At 41.5% G+C, this 15,150-nt stretch overlaps 1 protein-coding gene across 13 annotated transcripts in view; it reads left to right on the top strand.

Moving 5' to 3' along the window:
* The window catches only part of TRIP12 (thyroid hormone receptor interactor 12), a 152,607-nt gene extending 140,250 nt beyond the window's left edge, over positions 1 to 12,357 (top strand). For all 13 annotated transcript variants that reach the window (XM_052635911.1, XM_052635910.1, XM_052635908.1 and 10 more), the window contains 8 exons: positions 2,768 to 2,882; positions 3,175 to 3,329; positions 4,116 to 4,280; positions 7,610 to 7,774; positions 8,783 to 8,896; positions 10,270 to 10,364; positions 10,811 to 10,914; positions 11,825 to 12,357. In XM_052635911.1, coding sequence (XP_052491871.1) covers positions 2,768 to 2,882; positions 3,175 to 3,329; positions 4,116 to 4,280; positions 7,610 to 7,774; positions 8,783 to 8,896; positions 10,270 to 10,364; positions 10,811 to 10,914; positions 11,825 to 12,021 — 1,110 coding nt within the window. In that variant the 3' untranslated portion in view covers positions 12,022 to 12,357. The remainder of the gene's footprint in view (positions 1 to 2,767; positions 2,883 to 3,174; positions 3,330 to 4,115; positions 4,281 to 7,609; positions 7,775 to 8,782; positions 8,897 to 10,269; positions 10,365 to 10,810; positions 10,915 to 11,824) is intronic.
* Positions 12,358 to 15,150: the final 2,793 nt, after the last annotated feature.

Here is a 15,150-nt window from a genome sequence, read left to right as displayed (position 1 = left end):
TGGTTTCAGACTTCAAAGGAGAGGAAGGCAATTCACATGGAGCAGATGTTTCGTAAACAAATATTTGCTGGGCCAGGCAGCGACAATGGGACCGAAGAGTGGACTCTGCTCTCAAGGCTGTGTCCCCCGCCGCCCCACCCCCCTAAACTGTCCCTGGCCGTCTCTGGCCTGTATTCTTTGCAGATGCCACTGGTGATAGCTCTGTTCTGGGGACAGGCCCTTTGTCTAATTCTTCTGGGCAGTTAGAGAGTGAGTCAAAGTTTCTTCGTCTTTTGGGCCTTGATTGTTTTCCGCTGTAAGTGATCCACATGCCAAAGAAACATTTTGAGATTGGCAAGTTTTGTACCTCCACATTCCTTTAAAAACTGATTATGCAAAACCAGAATATCTGCTTTTTTTTTTTTTGAAGGAATGACTGATGAAGATCCCTGAAAAGGTCAGGTTGGTCTGCAGGGTTGCTGGTCACCCAGTGCAGGGTGACTTCTCAGAGCAGCTGTGCCCTGGTCCTTCCTCTCTCACAGAGACTTGCTAGAATGAAGGCAGATGCAGTGATTCCCATGTCATTTAATATTTTAAGTTGAGTCTGTTTTACTGTTAGAAATAACAGTATTGGGATGAAGAAAATAGGCTGCTTTGATCTATGTTTTCTGTTTAGCCTGGGGTAATTACCCTGAGAGGAGATAGAGATAATTGCTTTAAAGCACTATCTGGTGGACGCCAGGTGTTAATGCAGTTTTTTTCTTTGCTGCCTTTTCCACCTTTCTCCAGAGCTGACAATTGAGTGGAGAACAAAAGAGACAAAGTCCTTACTGTCGCAGAGCTTTTAGTTTGGGAAGGCCAATACACTCACTCACTCACTCATGTGCATATATATATGTTAGGATGTGTGCTGAAGGAAGCTAAAGCAAAATAAGAGCATGATGGCGGGTGGGGGTAGGATGGTGTAAGTTGACACTTGAGCAACAGTCCGTACTATTACTTCCCTGGTGGCTTAGAGGTATAAAGAATTCACCTGCAGTGCAGGAGATGCGGATTTGATCCCTGCTTTGCCAGGATTCCCTGGATAAGGAAATGGCAACCCACTCCAATATTCTTGTCTGGAAACTCCCATGGACAGAAAAACCTTGTGGGCTACAGTCCCTGGGGTCAGAAGAGTCAGACACAAATTAGAAACTAAACCACCACTAGCAGTACTATCTAGGGGAAAGACTATCTCTTAGCAAAAGTGAAGCAAAAAGCCCTGAGGCAGAATTCTTGTCCTGCTGAAGGATGACGGTAGCTAGAAGGTGTCAAAGGATCACACAGGACATGCAGGCTGAGCTCAGAATCTGAGCTTCTGTTTGAATGAGATACTGGGAGCCTTTGGAGGGCATGGAGGAATGACGTGAACTTGGGCTGTACAAGGATCACTCTCGAGCTGTTCAAGTAGGATGTGAGGTGTAGAGACACAAGAGACCACTTAGCAGGCTCCAGCACTGGGCTAGATGAGAAGTCCTTTGGTTACCAGTTTAGCACAGATTTTGAAGATGGGGTTTCCAGTGTTTAATGGAGGGTTGTTACATGGGGTGCAAGAAGGGGAAGAGCCATGGATGGCTCCAAGGCTTTGGTTGCAGCAGGAGGTAAATGCTGATAGCAGTTAAAACTGTGTACTGACCAACGTGAGCTGGGGCAGGAAGCGTTGCCAAGTCCAAGCAGGTGGCTGTTTGGAAGGTTACACTTAACTTACTCAGTGGACTAGATCTAAGCTAGTGGGGGTGCCTTAAAAAAGTAACCATGTAATGGTAAGATAATGACCATTATTTACTAGTAATCGGTAAGTGAAATAGAACCTTGCTAACAGGACTGTGGTTAGAATAAGCTTATAAACTATGGTATTAACTTGTCATTAGTTGCATATCTGATTTGTGGTGTGAGCACATAGGACACGAAAGTTGATGATGACTGCCAGGATCATGTTTCTCATGGAGGAGGGGTTTTTACTCAGTGCTCCCCCTTTGGAGCTTGTTTAAAAATATCAGTGCCCAAGCTGTAAATCAGACATCCCAAATCAGACTCTCCAAGGCATGCCACCCCCATGTATGTATCCCGGCTCTTGGGAGACTCCAGGGCACCCTGGATCTGAAGCAGCACCAACGCACTCTGAGTTAGCCCTGTGGGTGCTGATGCGGGTTTAGACCTTCGTGTTTGTGTGTGTGTTTTATTCAGCAACCTCTGTTAAATGGCTAATATGTGCCCAGGCACTATAAAGGATACAAGGTGAACTAAAGTTAACCCAGGTGAAGTACGCCATTATCGTAGAGTGAGATCACGGCAGTGTAAGGTGGTAAGTCCTTTTGCAGCCAGAATGTAAGTTCTGAAAAAGGAGCAAAGTAACTGGGAAGCTACAGAGGCTTCTGCTGCAGCGTGGACATGTGAACTCTTCTTGGACCAGGGGAACAGTTCACAAAGAGAGAAGGGAAGGGGATCCCTTCCAGACACTGCCATCTATCCCTGAGGCCAGGGCATGAGGGTGCAAGACTAATCTTGTCAGTGTACGAACTTAAACCATACAATTTAAATGTTGGGACCACAGGGAGTGGGAAGTGAAAAAGGGCTCTCCATCCAAGTGACCAGAACTGAGGGAAGACAACAGTTTGGGGGGTAGGCTTGAATACATCCTGATAAACAATTGCTATTAGTATCGACTTTGCCAGAAGGTCAACAGGTTAAAAAAGGGGACAGCAACAGATTGTAAAATTTACCTTGTCCTGCTTTTGTTCCTCTGTAGGTTGGCACAGGTCTTGGGCCTACACTGGAGTTTTATGCACTTGTATCTCAGGAACTGCAGAGAGCTGACTTGGGTCTCTGGAGAGGGGAGGAAGTAACTCTTAGCAATCCAAAAGGTAAATATCTCATCTATGAGTGTGTCAGTTTGTCATTATCAGGTAAAGGGCCCGTAACAACTCATTGTATATGTTTAGCTTGCAGTGGAGGGCCAGGACCTCTGGCATTTCTTTTCACCTTTGTTTTCTCATTTATCACATGAGAGGCAGGCCCCTCCAGCTCCAGAGGACTTCATTCTGTGATCTACTGACTGATCCTGAGAATACTGAATTTCTTAAATGTTCTTAATTGCCGGGTTTGCCTTGTTTTGTGAAATGACACCTAAAGTTTGATGATTTACTCGTTTTATAGGAAGCCAAGAAGGGACCAAGTATATTCAAAACCTCCAAGGCCTGTTTGCGCTTCCCTTTGGTAGGACAGCTAAGCCAGCTCATATCGCAAAGGTTAAGATGAAGTTTCGCTTCTTAGGAAAGCTAATGGCCAAGGCTATCATGGATTTCAGATTGGTAAGTTTAGAGTTGTTTTTCTTCAGTTCTTTTATACTTCTGTTCTATGCCAGTCTCTTAATCCCCTACACTTAATGCTGTATTTTAAGAGAGCGCTTTCACAAGTGTTAATGTGCACATGAATTGCTTGGAGAATTTCTCTGAAAATCCAGTTTTGGTTCAGCAGCTCATGGGTCAGGCCTAGGTTTCCACATTTCCTTACCAGCATCGAAGTGATACTCAGATGCCAGTCTGTGGCCCATTCCTGTGGTAGCAGAGGTTCAGAGAGTCAAGGGTGGCTTGATCTCTGGGGGATCTTGGTTGAAAAAAAGGAGCTGTTAATTATTTTTGAAGTTTCATTTTAATTACAACGAATTGTTTCTTTTAAAATTCTTGTTTCTGAATATGCAGTAATACAGACTAAAGTAGAATTATGTTCACTTGGTCCAAAATAGAGTAAGCTGCCTCTGAACATCTCTTGGTGTTGAGGTCCTTATGGAGAATATACGTCCATTATTGAAAGCTTCCTTTTTAGGGTCAGTGTTTAAATAGAAATCTTTTGTATTCAGTGTTTTTTTTTTCACTGTCAGGAGCCCCAGATTGAGTTTAAATGGGGACAGTTTTATATAATAAGAAACAGTTTTAAAATTTGTCGTCTTCACCCCCCCTCCCCCCCCCCCCCCCCCCCCCCCCCGCCCCGGGGATTACTTCACCTTTTAAAATGACTTATTGGAGTGTCACTTAAAGAATGGTGGCACTGCTAGAAGCTTAATTTGACTATTACAGCATTTGCATCTTCTCTTTTAGGTGGACCTTCCCCTGGGCTTACCTTTTTATAAATGGATGCTCCGGCAAGAAACTTCACTGACGTCACACGATTTGTTTGACATTGACCCAGTTGTAGCCAGGTCAGTGTATCACCTCGAAGACATCGTCAGACAGAAGAAAAGACTTGAACAAGATAAATCCCAGGTAGGCTTAGAAGATGGGGTTTGTGTTAAGTGATTTCTGTTCGACATGGTTATTATTTTATATTGGAAGAGTTTAATTGTTATTGTAATAGCTGAAACATATGATTTTACAGTGGACAAGATGGCCTGTAATAACAGCAGATGATGAATAAGCAACTTGACCAGCAAATAAAATACACCCCTAACTAAACCCATAGGGCTTATTTATTACATTTTAGGTGGACATTATGTATCTGGGCAGATACTCTGTCATATTGAATTCTTTCAGTAAGCATTTGAATCAATAAAGCTATTCTCAGGACAACAGATTGATTTTCTGAAAAGATGGCTTAATTTAGGAACAACCCATTTGTTTCTAGAGAAATCTCAGGAAGGTATTTTTAAAGGTCATGGTGGTGTCACTATTTCTGTTGAGATTTCTCTGTTAGATCTCATGAATAATCCTGATCTTTATATCATTAATGTATATTCTTCATATATTAACAAAATTAAATAATTTGATTCAGTCTGAGAGTAATAGGGTTCTGTATCTGACATTGGAAGAAGACAAAATTTTATTTTTTGAGAAGTGGCATAGAGTCAGACGTCTTTATATTGGGGCAAGTAACATGGACCAGTGATAAAGCAACTCATATATTTTGTAAACTGCATAAAATAAGAATAAAGAATTAAGATTCTATAGCAATGGCACCCCACTCCAGTACTCTTGCCTGGAAAATCCCATGGACGGAGGAGGCTGATGGGCTGCAGTCCATGGGGTCGCTGAGGGTCGGACACGAGTGAGCGACTTCACTTTACCCACTCCAGTGTTCTTGCCTGGAGAATCCCAGGGACGGCAGAGCCTGGTGGGCTGCCATCTATGAGGTTGCACAGAGTCGGACACGACTGAAGTGACTTAGAGAGCAATAGCAGCAGCTAGGTAAAAGGTTTTGTCTCTCAATAAGATAGACAGGAGCTTATTTGCGATGGGGCTTTTAGAGTACCTTTTTATCAAGAAAGAAGATGATTTGTAAGAATTTTATCTCCCATATTTATTGATAATTATTAATGATACTTTTTGGGTAAACATTTATTAAGAGAAATTCATTTTTAAAGAAGCCATATCCGTCCTTTCTATATAAGATCTGTTGTTTTAGGATTTTTAGAACCAGTTAGGTTTATGCTTACCAACTTTGTAAAATTTAAGCTACTATAATCTTATTCAAGATCATCTCTTAGGTAAAACTCTTAAGGTTTGTACCACCACAAACCACCCCTCCTCAAACCTCTCTCCCCACCAGTAAAGTACAATTCATGACCCTCTTCCAAGAGCCTTCCATGTATTAATTCATTTAATCCACTGTGAAATACACATGTTTTTGTTATCCCTACTTTACACATTTACACATGGTAAACCCAAGGCAGATAGTTTGAGTTGCCTACCCGAGGTCACTTAGCTGAAATACCCAAGAGCTGGACTTAAAACCCAGGCTCTCTGCTCTGGAGGCCATGGCCTTGGAGCTTTTACAGGCTCCCTTATGTGCCCTTGTCTCCTGTGTAGCCTGCTGCATGCTCTTTCTCAGATCTTTTGAGATGTGTTCTTCTGATGTTTGTTATCCTGATGTTACCAGTTGAAAAGTGTAAGATGCATAGCAAAAGAACCACACTCCGGAAAACTTCAACCAGAACTTGAAGACTGGGTGGTATTCTCAAATGTCTTACCTCGTTATTTATAAAGCATACAGATGGAACAAGGTGTCTAAGCTGAGCGTCCACTTGGTAATTTAAATTCTTGAAAAATATGTGGAAAATGGGCTAAAGCGTAGCTCTTAATTTAATATTTAATATGTAAAACGGCTAATCCCTTTTAAACATCTCAAGGACATACTGTATATTCTAGATTCCTATCAATAATAGCATTGTTGAGAGCTTTCCAGTGAGAGAACGTTAAAATGAAGAGTTTTTATTAAGTCCTTTTGCTGACAAGCGTTTCAAATGAAAAATGGAAAACCTTCCTTGTGTGTCATGAAATGATGTACCCAAACTGAGAGAGACTTAGGCATGTGTTTTTGCAGAGAAGCAAAAATTCTTAACAAAGTATTTTACCTTAATGTTAAATAACTCTGCCCCGCCCCAGCTCTATGTTTTGAATTATCTGGAATCCTAAGTGGCTTTCAGTTTCCTCTTTTAAGAAGTGACTGTTAACCAGAACTTCCTAGTCTTTTTTGTTGTTGTTAAGTGATTATACTTTTCTGTATCTTGACTGTCTAACCGCTAGGAATTTCATACCCAGGGGCATCTTTAATTCAGAAACTCAACCTTTTTTCTCCTGTACTACTTTTTCTTTCTCCTGACATCTTACTTTCAAAGAGAATTTGCAGTTGTGTGTGTTGGTCTTTGATTCAGAAATAATATTTTATATAAGGCCTTCAAAATCTTAAGCATTTTTAACAAATGAGTAATGCAAACTGCTATTAACATGCCTCTCTCTTTAGAATGGGACTTAACTTTTCTTAGGAATTTGTTAAAACCATTTTTCATCGCAGGGTTGCTGTATGAATACAGAGTTGTTAATGCTGGGCCTGCAGTAATTGAATGAAGGATCTCTGGATGTTCTTTAGACTTGAGCTTGCAGAGAAAACAAGTTAACTACTTTGACTAGAAAGTACATTATTTGTATTTACAATTTCCTAACTGTGTTGTATTACTTATTATTTGCTATGTACATATATTGGAATTAGCACTCCAGTATTCTTGCCTGGAGAATTCCATAGACAGAGGAGCCTGTCAAGCAACAAATAGTACATGGGGTCCTAGAAAATCGAATACGACTGAGTGACTCCCCGCCCCCCCCCCCCCTTGGATTCATTAAGATTAGCTGAAAATTTGTGAAAAGTTTGTCTGGCTTTAGAGCTTGCACTCTTAAATCAACCATTATGCAGACTATTCAGTTCAGTCGCTCAGTCGTGTCCAACTCTTTGCAACCCCATGGACTGCAGCACGCCAGGCCTCCCTGTCCATTGCCAACTCCCAGAGTTTACTCAAACTCATGTCACTGAGTTGGTGGTGCTATCTGTTATGACCTGTGAAATCTGAGTATGGTCAAACTGGGAAGCAAACATCTTATTTTGAAGGAACACTCAGTCTTGTTTTCTTATATAAAAATAGTTGGATTTTGAAGTGTTTATGATTATTTCCTATGTGATCTCAGTGACTTTGTGTAGATTATAACAAATAACAGCCTAAGAGCTAAAGAAACCCATGCAGTTTATTAGCCTTTTATTTTATAAACACAAACAGAAATGAGTGAATTATTATTTGTGACAAACACCCTCCCCCACTTTTTTTTAGACCAAAGAGAGTCTCCAGTATGCATTAGAAACCCTGACTATGAACGGCTGCTCCGTGGAGGATCTGGGATTGGATTTCACTCTGCCAGGGTTTCCCAACATTGAACTAAAGAAAGGAGGAAAGGATATACCGGTCACCATCCATAATTTGGAGGAGTATCTAAGAGTGCGTACTGGCCACATCCCCTGGAGAGAAAGCCAGCGGTGGTCACGTGGGGTGGGGCGGACTGCTGTGAAGGAGAGGGTGGGACGGGCGATCTGGGGAACACAGGTGCATGTCTGGGAGCTGCTGCACAGACTGGGTTGAGACCTTCAACACCTGGGGTGACTACATGAAGTCCCTTTTTTCAGGCCTTAACTTCTGCTTGCACTTGAGACATTGTCAGATATTTCACAGTGCCTCATGTATAGCTGTGAACTCTCTGCCTTCGAGCTTGAATGCCATATAATAACATCATATTTTCTTAGTTTAAGAAAAACATCAGTGAAAAGGAACATCCCTGGTGTTGTCTCTCAAGCCGCTTAACTTGACCTCACTGCCTTTGATGCTCTCCATACCTGTGTAGAGATGTTCATGTTTGTTTGCCCTCTCACCATCCTTGACCCTATTTATTAAGGAAAAGCAGTTTCGTACTGATCCAAATTATATTTTAGATTGCAATCTATATGTCTTTATCATCACTACTTTTGGAAAAGTTTCTTTTGTTTATTCCTGACATTGAATGGAAAGAGCATTTGGTTCTAGACAGAAAGCCACCTACAGCTCTGAGACCAGACTTTTCCAAAAGATGATAATTGTGACTCTTGAAACATTATCTTTAATTCTCAGTAACATTTCATCCTCCTGGGAAGTTTCATCTGTTTTTCATCTGATAAGGTAATTTGTAACTCACAGGGATATTATATAAATAAATTTTTTAAACACACTAAATATAAAAGCATGTGGCATTTTTTACATTTTCTTAATGGCCAGACCCAGAATCAGAAGTTGACCTGACCTGTCTGTTACTTATGCAGTTTCTGGAACATATTCTAAAGACCTTGGAATTTTTTTTTTTTTAAGTAATCAGGAAGGATATTTCACTGTACTTTGCCAAATATTAAGTAGGAAAGAAATTTGAACTCTGGTCACAGATTTTTAAAGAGACTTTTTTTTCTTTCTCTTTTTTTGCAGCTGGTTATATTTTGGGCACTAAACGAAGGTGTTTCCAGGCAGTTTGATTCATTTAGAGATGGATTTGAATCAGTCTTCCCACTCAGTCATCTCCAGTACTTCTACCCAGAAGAAGTGAGTAGCTTGTGTGCAAAAGAAATGGTCATCTCTAATTCCATACCTGTAATTATCTTAGTGAGGTATCTCTGTACTTTTTAGTCAGATACCCTGTTGTTATGAGCAAATAAAATTGTGGCGCGTTGGGCTTTTTAAGAGAATAGTTTGGGAAAAATAAGATCATTTCCTGAGTGAGGAAGAATACTCAATATGATGTATTTTTTTCTATAATACATTTTCTGGCTGAATCTGCAAATCTTTGAACAACTTAGCATTTTAATCTCAATTATTTTCAAGTCCACTTTGATTTGCTACTTACTGAAAATGTGTGTACCTGGCACTTTTAGGCACTAAGTGTCACTTGGAATTGAAAACAGCAAGGGTTTCTTTTGGAATTGGATCCTGGTCCCCACTACCTGGGACTTCCCAGGTGGCTCAGCAATAAAGAATTTGCTTGCCAGTGCAGGAGATGCAGGTTCAACCCTGAGTCAGGAAGATCCCCTGGAGAAGGAAATGGCAGCCCACTCCAGTATTCTTGCCTAGGAAATCCCACGAACAGAGGAGCCTGGCAAGCTACAGTCCATGTGGTTGCAAAGAGTCAAATATGACTTAGTAACTAAACAACAACCTCACTGCTTAGCTATGTGACCTTATCCAGGTTTTCATATATAACCTGACTGACTCGTTCATAAAATTGAGGTAAACTCTGTCTCACTGAACAAGATACATAAAGAACCTGACATTGAGTGACATGTAGTAGATACCAAATTTCACATGTGTGGAATGGATTTTCTCAAAGTAGACAAGTCATCCTGCAAATGGGCAGTCAGCCAGGTGAGAGATGGTTTAATTGGATACTGATGTTAGATTTTTATCCTAAGGGCATGAGCATTTCTTTCCAGCATCTGTCCTCTAGTGACTGTCTTAGTCCTAGACAACCATCTGGCATAGAAGTGCCTTTGCAAAGCGGGAAAACCTCCCCGTTTGCTGTTGGTTCAGCTTTCTTCTCCCACTTCTGTCTCCCACTCAATATTCTTTCTGTTAGCTTCCGTTATTGTGTGCCCTTGTGTTTCTAAAAGGCAGGATTTATAAAATGTCTCTGGTCAGAGGTAGATTATGAAGTTAAAGCCTCTAAAGAAATGAGAAGAATTAGGTAGGTTTTGGTTCAGATTAAAGGCTTCTCTAGAGCCTAGTCCCTGCAGATGGTCAGGGCACCCGTTACCGTCAGCTACAGAGGAGAGTGAATCTGTGACTAATAGTGGAAGAGCACGTTGTATAAAGAGCACCAGGCAGAAGCTTGTGGACTTGATATCAGCACACCACAAAGCAGAACACGTGCACTTCGCTCAGTTGTGTCCTTAGTAATCTGTTGCCCTTGTTTAAACACACAGCTGGATCAGCTTCTGTGTGGTAGTAAAGCAGACACTTGGGATGCAAAGACACTGATGGAATGCTGCAGGCCAGATCACGGTTACACTCATGACAGGTAAGGCCTGGGCTCTGCCAGGTTTCAGATACACACATAGGTCTAGGTTTTAAAGTTTGTTTACCTATTAAAGGAGGCTTTCCAATATTTTGGCTTCATTTCCCTCAAGACTGGGACTTGAGGACTGAAAGTGGTTTTGGGCTTTTTTGCCCCAAGTGTTTCTGTGAAAATGGGTAGGATAGGCAAAGATGGGGCCAATGTCACCCCATTACCCATTTTATGTACAGTAGAGTAGAAATACCTGTACAGTCCCAGACAAGTCTCATTTATCACCAGAGTAACCATTCCATTTGAATTCCAGCTGTAACAACAGAACAAATTTGTGTGTGTTTATAAAGTGAATTCATATGTAGTCATATTTACATTTAATAGTCTCTAGCTCATTGTAAGTCAGAAGTATATTTTAATATGATGAGATAACTTTGATGTATTTATTTCTGTTGTAGTCGGGCTGTGAAGTTCTTGTTTGAGATTCTCAGTAGTTTTGATAATGAACAGCAGAGGTTATTTCTCCAGTTTGTGACAGGTAGCCCACGATTGCCTGTTGGAGGTGGGTACAACTATTGATTTCTTGTAGCTGTGTGGAGAGGGGTGGTGAGAGAGAGCGTGTGTGTGCATGCAAAACTTCAGTGCCAACAGCAGGATTTTTTTTGACTTACAAGTGCCTCTTCGTTCCCTGGTGACTCAAGTGGTAAAGAATCTGCCTGCAATGTGGGAGACCTGGGTTCAGTCCCTGGGTTGGGAAGATCCCCTGGATAAGGGAATGGCAACTCACTCCAGTATTCTTGCCTGGAGAATTCCACGGACAGAGGAGCCTGGTGGGCTACAGTCCATGGGGTTGCAAAGAGTCAGACATAACTGAGCAACTAACACTTTCTTCTTTCTAGTTATATAATATTGCAATGTTGAGTTTTTAGTGAACTGAGAGATAAGAGAGATCACTAGCCAGGCAGTTCATAGAGACTCTTACACTGAAGTAGGATTGTTCATGTACATGTAATGCTGGTTCCCTCTATTCAGATTCTCAGGCATTTGTACATTTTATAAACCCTTAGATGAGAAGTGGTTCTAAAGTCTGTTTTTTTTTTCAGAAATGAATCCTAATAATGGGTTGAGTTGACACTCTTTAAAAAACATAAGGAAAGCATAAAGCACTGTTTGCTGCCATGTTATAGTGACTTTGAATGGTAATTGAAGCAGGTACCAGAGTCCTTACACTCAGTGTATCTTGAATGGGTAGAGTTCATTACCCAGGAAGAAAAAGTGCCTTCTGTGTGTGGTTATTTTGTGCAGCAGAGCAGTGTGGGACGTTTTCTGATGGAAGTAGATAAGGGTACCTATGCTTGTGATTCCAGACCGATTTTCCTCATGGTTGAGACACGAGTTTTCCCTGTGCTCTCTGGCAGGCATCTTGTAAACTTACCACGTTCCTTTGTCCTTCTTCCTTCCCCCTTCATCAGGCTTCCGGAGCTTGAATCCACCTTTGACCATTGTCCGGAAGACCTTCGAATCAACAGAGAACCCAGATGACTTCCTACCCTCTGTCATGACCTGTGTGAACTATCTTAAGTTGCCGGACTATTCAAGCCTCGAGATAATGCGGGAAAAGCTGTTGATGGCCGCGAGAGAAGGGCAGCAGTCGTTCCATCTTTCCTGATCACATCAGGAAGGGTGGTGTCTGCCTGTTACAGCAAAAGACAGCAGTCATGATTTCTTTTCTAAATGTGTCACCTGAGTCAAGGAAACATGTTACGCCTTCTCGTAGGAAAATGGCTTGCAGAATATAAAAGAGACACTTGGTTCTTCATTAATGGCCCCATGGACTTAAAGTGATCAGGCCCTAAAACGTTGTTGTGATGAGGTTTCTTTAGCAAGTTCTTGTTTAAATTATCATTTATTTGACGAGTGAAGTTTTTAACTTGCTTTGCTGTGTGAAATTTAAAAAAGGGATGTTTTTCCAGGCTGAAACAATAAATGTCGCTGTGCAGTTTAATTCTGGGCTGTGTGTATCCATCTAGCTAAGTCTGCAGTTTTGCTTCCTCCAAAGACAACTCTTGTACAGAAATTCAGGCTCACTTGTGTTTGACAGAAACAGTTGAGCAGGCAAGCTCTGTGCTTTCTGCTCCGTGCCCTCCCACCCCTCTCAAGTTCCCCACCCCGACTCATGTACTGTCTGTGCCGCTCACACAGGTTTTTTGTGTACAAAATCCACAGTTGGTACATCTTCGTCAGCCATGGGCTTTTGTTGTTCCATGTTCTCAAATTAAGATACAATTTAAAATTCATGGAATTAAAGTTGTCAGTATAATTCAACCCTTATAACTAGGTAGCTTTTTCTAAGAGTTTAGATGTAACAGAGTTGTGGGGTATCACTGGCCTTACACCAGGGACACACTAGGACTGTTCATTACATGGTGATTCCTGCAACCACCGCCTCCGTACTGGAGGCAGGGAGAGCTTGCTTGTTTCTTTTGTGTTGGTTTAAAAGTTCTGCAGCTTGGGCTGGCCAGTGTTTATTATCCTATGGCCAGAGCATTTTGAATTGATATATACGGTTTTAAGCAAAATTAGCAGTTTTCATTCCCTGTTGGAGTAAGAAAACAAATTTTTTTTCTTTTCCCCTTTGTTCTCATTTTTAAGTTTTTTCCCCACTGTCTTGCGTTGTTCCAATCTCCTCTTCCCCTCCTCCCAGTGCTCACTTGCGACAAACATCCCAGCCTTTGTCTCAACACAGATCGAACACCTGTAAGCAGTGCTCTGTCCAGTTGTTTTATGTGCTGATTTCTCAAATCTGCAATAATTCATCAGGTTCCTGTTTTTACCTGAAAATAAATAAAGTTTGCTTCACCTTCTGTGCCGTATGCATAACTCTCAATTGTATAGATGCATCTCAACGCAAGCAGATCATCACAGCTCTGTGATTTGCATCGTGACTGATTGTGCTATTCAAAGAATTAAGAATAGCAACTTGAAGAACATAAAAAGTGGGAGGAGATTCCTTCCTTCCTTCCTAAGGTTCAAAATTAAGCCAGTTGCATAAAATTTGAGAGAATTTCCATAGTTCATCTTTCTGAAAACGAGGGATGAACTAATCTTTTTTTTTTAATTGGACTTTGAGAAATCAATTTTGTTTGTTCTAAAGTCTTACTTCATTGATGTAGAAACTCCTTTGTTCCCTACTCCACCACCTTAAAGAAATTCAGTGGGTTGTTTTATTTAGATTAGTTTGTCGTTTTACACTCAAATGGCCTTATATGAGCATCTTCTTAATGAACCTGAGCAGTGACCCGGGTTGGGTGAGTTAGGTGGGATGGAACAGTGAGTGGAGATTGAGGCACCTCCTGGGTCCTTGCAGAAGCTCTAGCGACCAAAGGGCTTCACCTTGGCATCACCTTGAGGGAGCTGTTTCTCTGCAGTTCTAACATCAACACCAGGACCTGTGCAGTTTAATCAAGCAAAACTAGTTTAAATGAATGAACTCATTTGTTTTTAAACTGTTCTGAAACCTATGTTTTTACAAACTCCAAGCACAAAAGATTTTTGCCTGAACATAACATTTTTGTTCCTCGTTTTTTAAAGGATTCTGTTAAAATTTCCACATATGTATAAACAGTGTTTCCTATTTGGATATCTGTATCTACCATTTCAGTCATTTCATGGCCCTGGCAAATTTGGCCTCATTGATGTCAGCATCTAATGAGTACGTTAGATTCTTTTTAAATCACACTCCGGAGCTTGATTGTTTCAAAGTCAGTAGTTAACCTGTTTAAAAGCTTTCAGTCCAGCTTAACTCCTTAATTTGGGGGTGGGGGGGTTGGTCCTTGGTTAATTAGGGGCAGGAAGACCCTTCCCATTTTCAAGCAATCTGCCTTAGCAGAGGCCTTAATACTGCATCTATAGGGAAAAATACCCTTCTTTTGTTGTTACTCCAGTTATGCCTTAAATTTATTTGCTGAGTAACCCTGTCACCACTCACTGCTCTCTTAAGGATGCTTTACACACGTAGACAGTTGGATAGTGACTAAGACCTTGTCCTTTATAGTTCTCTCTGAGGTGGAATCAGTCAGATGTTAGTCATAGCTAATACCAACTGTGGGGTTGACATTCAGATAGTGACCGATTTGCTCTGTTTTGTAGATGAAAACATTTTTGACTGTTTAAGAAGAAAGAGTTAGTGACATGTATTCCCCTCCCCCCCGCCTCTCCCTTCCACCTCCAAAGTGGATTGTGAGTGTCTGGTAGTCTCATTAGGAACAGACGAGAGAATTCTAGATGCTTTAGCCAAACCCTTCTACACAGTCCACGGGACACTTTCTGCTCTTCCCGTGCTTCAGCTCTGCTTCCCTGTGTTGGCGGTGATGGGGAACTGCCCTTCAACTTAGCATTCTCTGAAGAAGGTGGTGTCCTAAAGCCCTTGTGTCCCACGTTTGGCTCTTTTTATGAGTTTGGCACATAACGTGGAAAGGAGAGGTGCAGCTGGCTGGCTGATGTCACTTCCTGTCCTCCTCTGGGGCATCCTGTGCATAAAGGCCGTTAAGGCCGAGTGACAGCCCCAACTAAGACATGAGATTCAGCTCTTGCTTTTTCCACAGTAAGGATTATTGCCAGCAAACTGAGCGTGTCTTCCTGTTAGTCCAACAGGTGTTGAGACTGTGCTCCCGATTCCTGTCAGTGAGTAGACTGAGGAAATGGGAATGTTGCTGATATTCCACGGGGAAAAAAAAATGTGATGAAAAAGAAGACTTGCTGGGGAAAGACCTAACTGTGTTCAGAAACCAGGTCCTTC

This window comes from Budorcas taxicolor, chromosome 2, assembly GCF_023091745.1.
Source record: "Budorcas taxicolor isolate Tak-1 chromosome 2, Takin1.1, whole genome shotgun sequence".
NCBI classification, from domain to species: Eukaryota; Metazoa; Chordata; class Mammalia; order Artiodactyla; family Bovidae; genus Budorcas; species Budorcas taxicolor.
The sequence above is the reverse complement of the archived record's forward strand: the minus strand, read 5'-3'. Positions and strand labels throughout refer to the sequence as shown.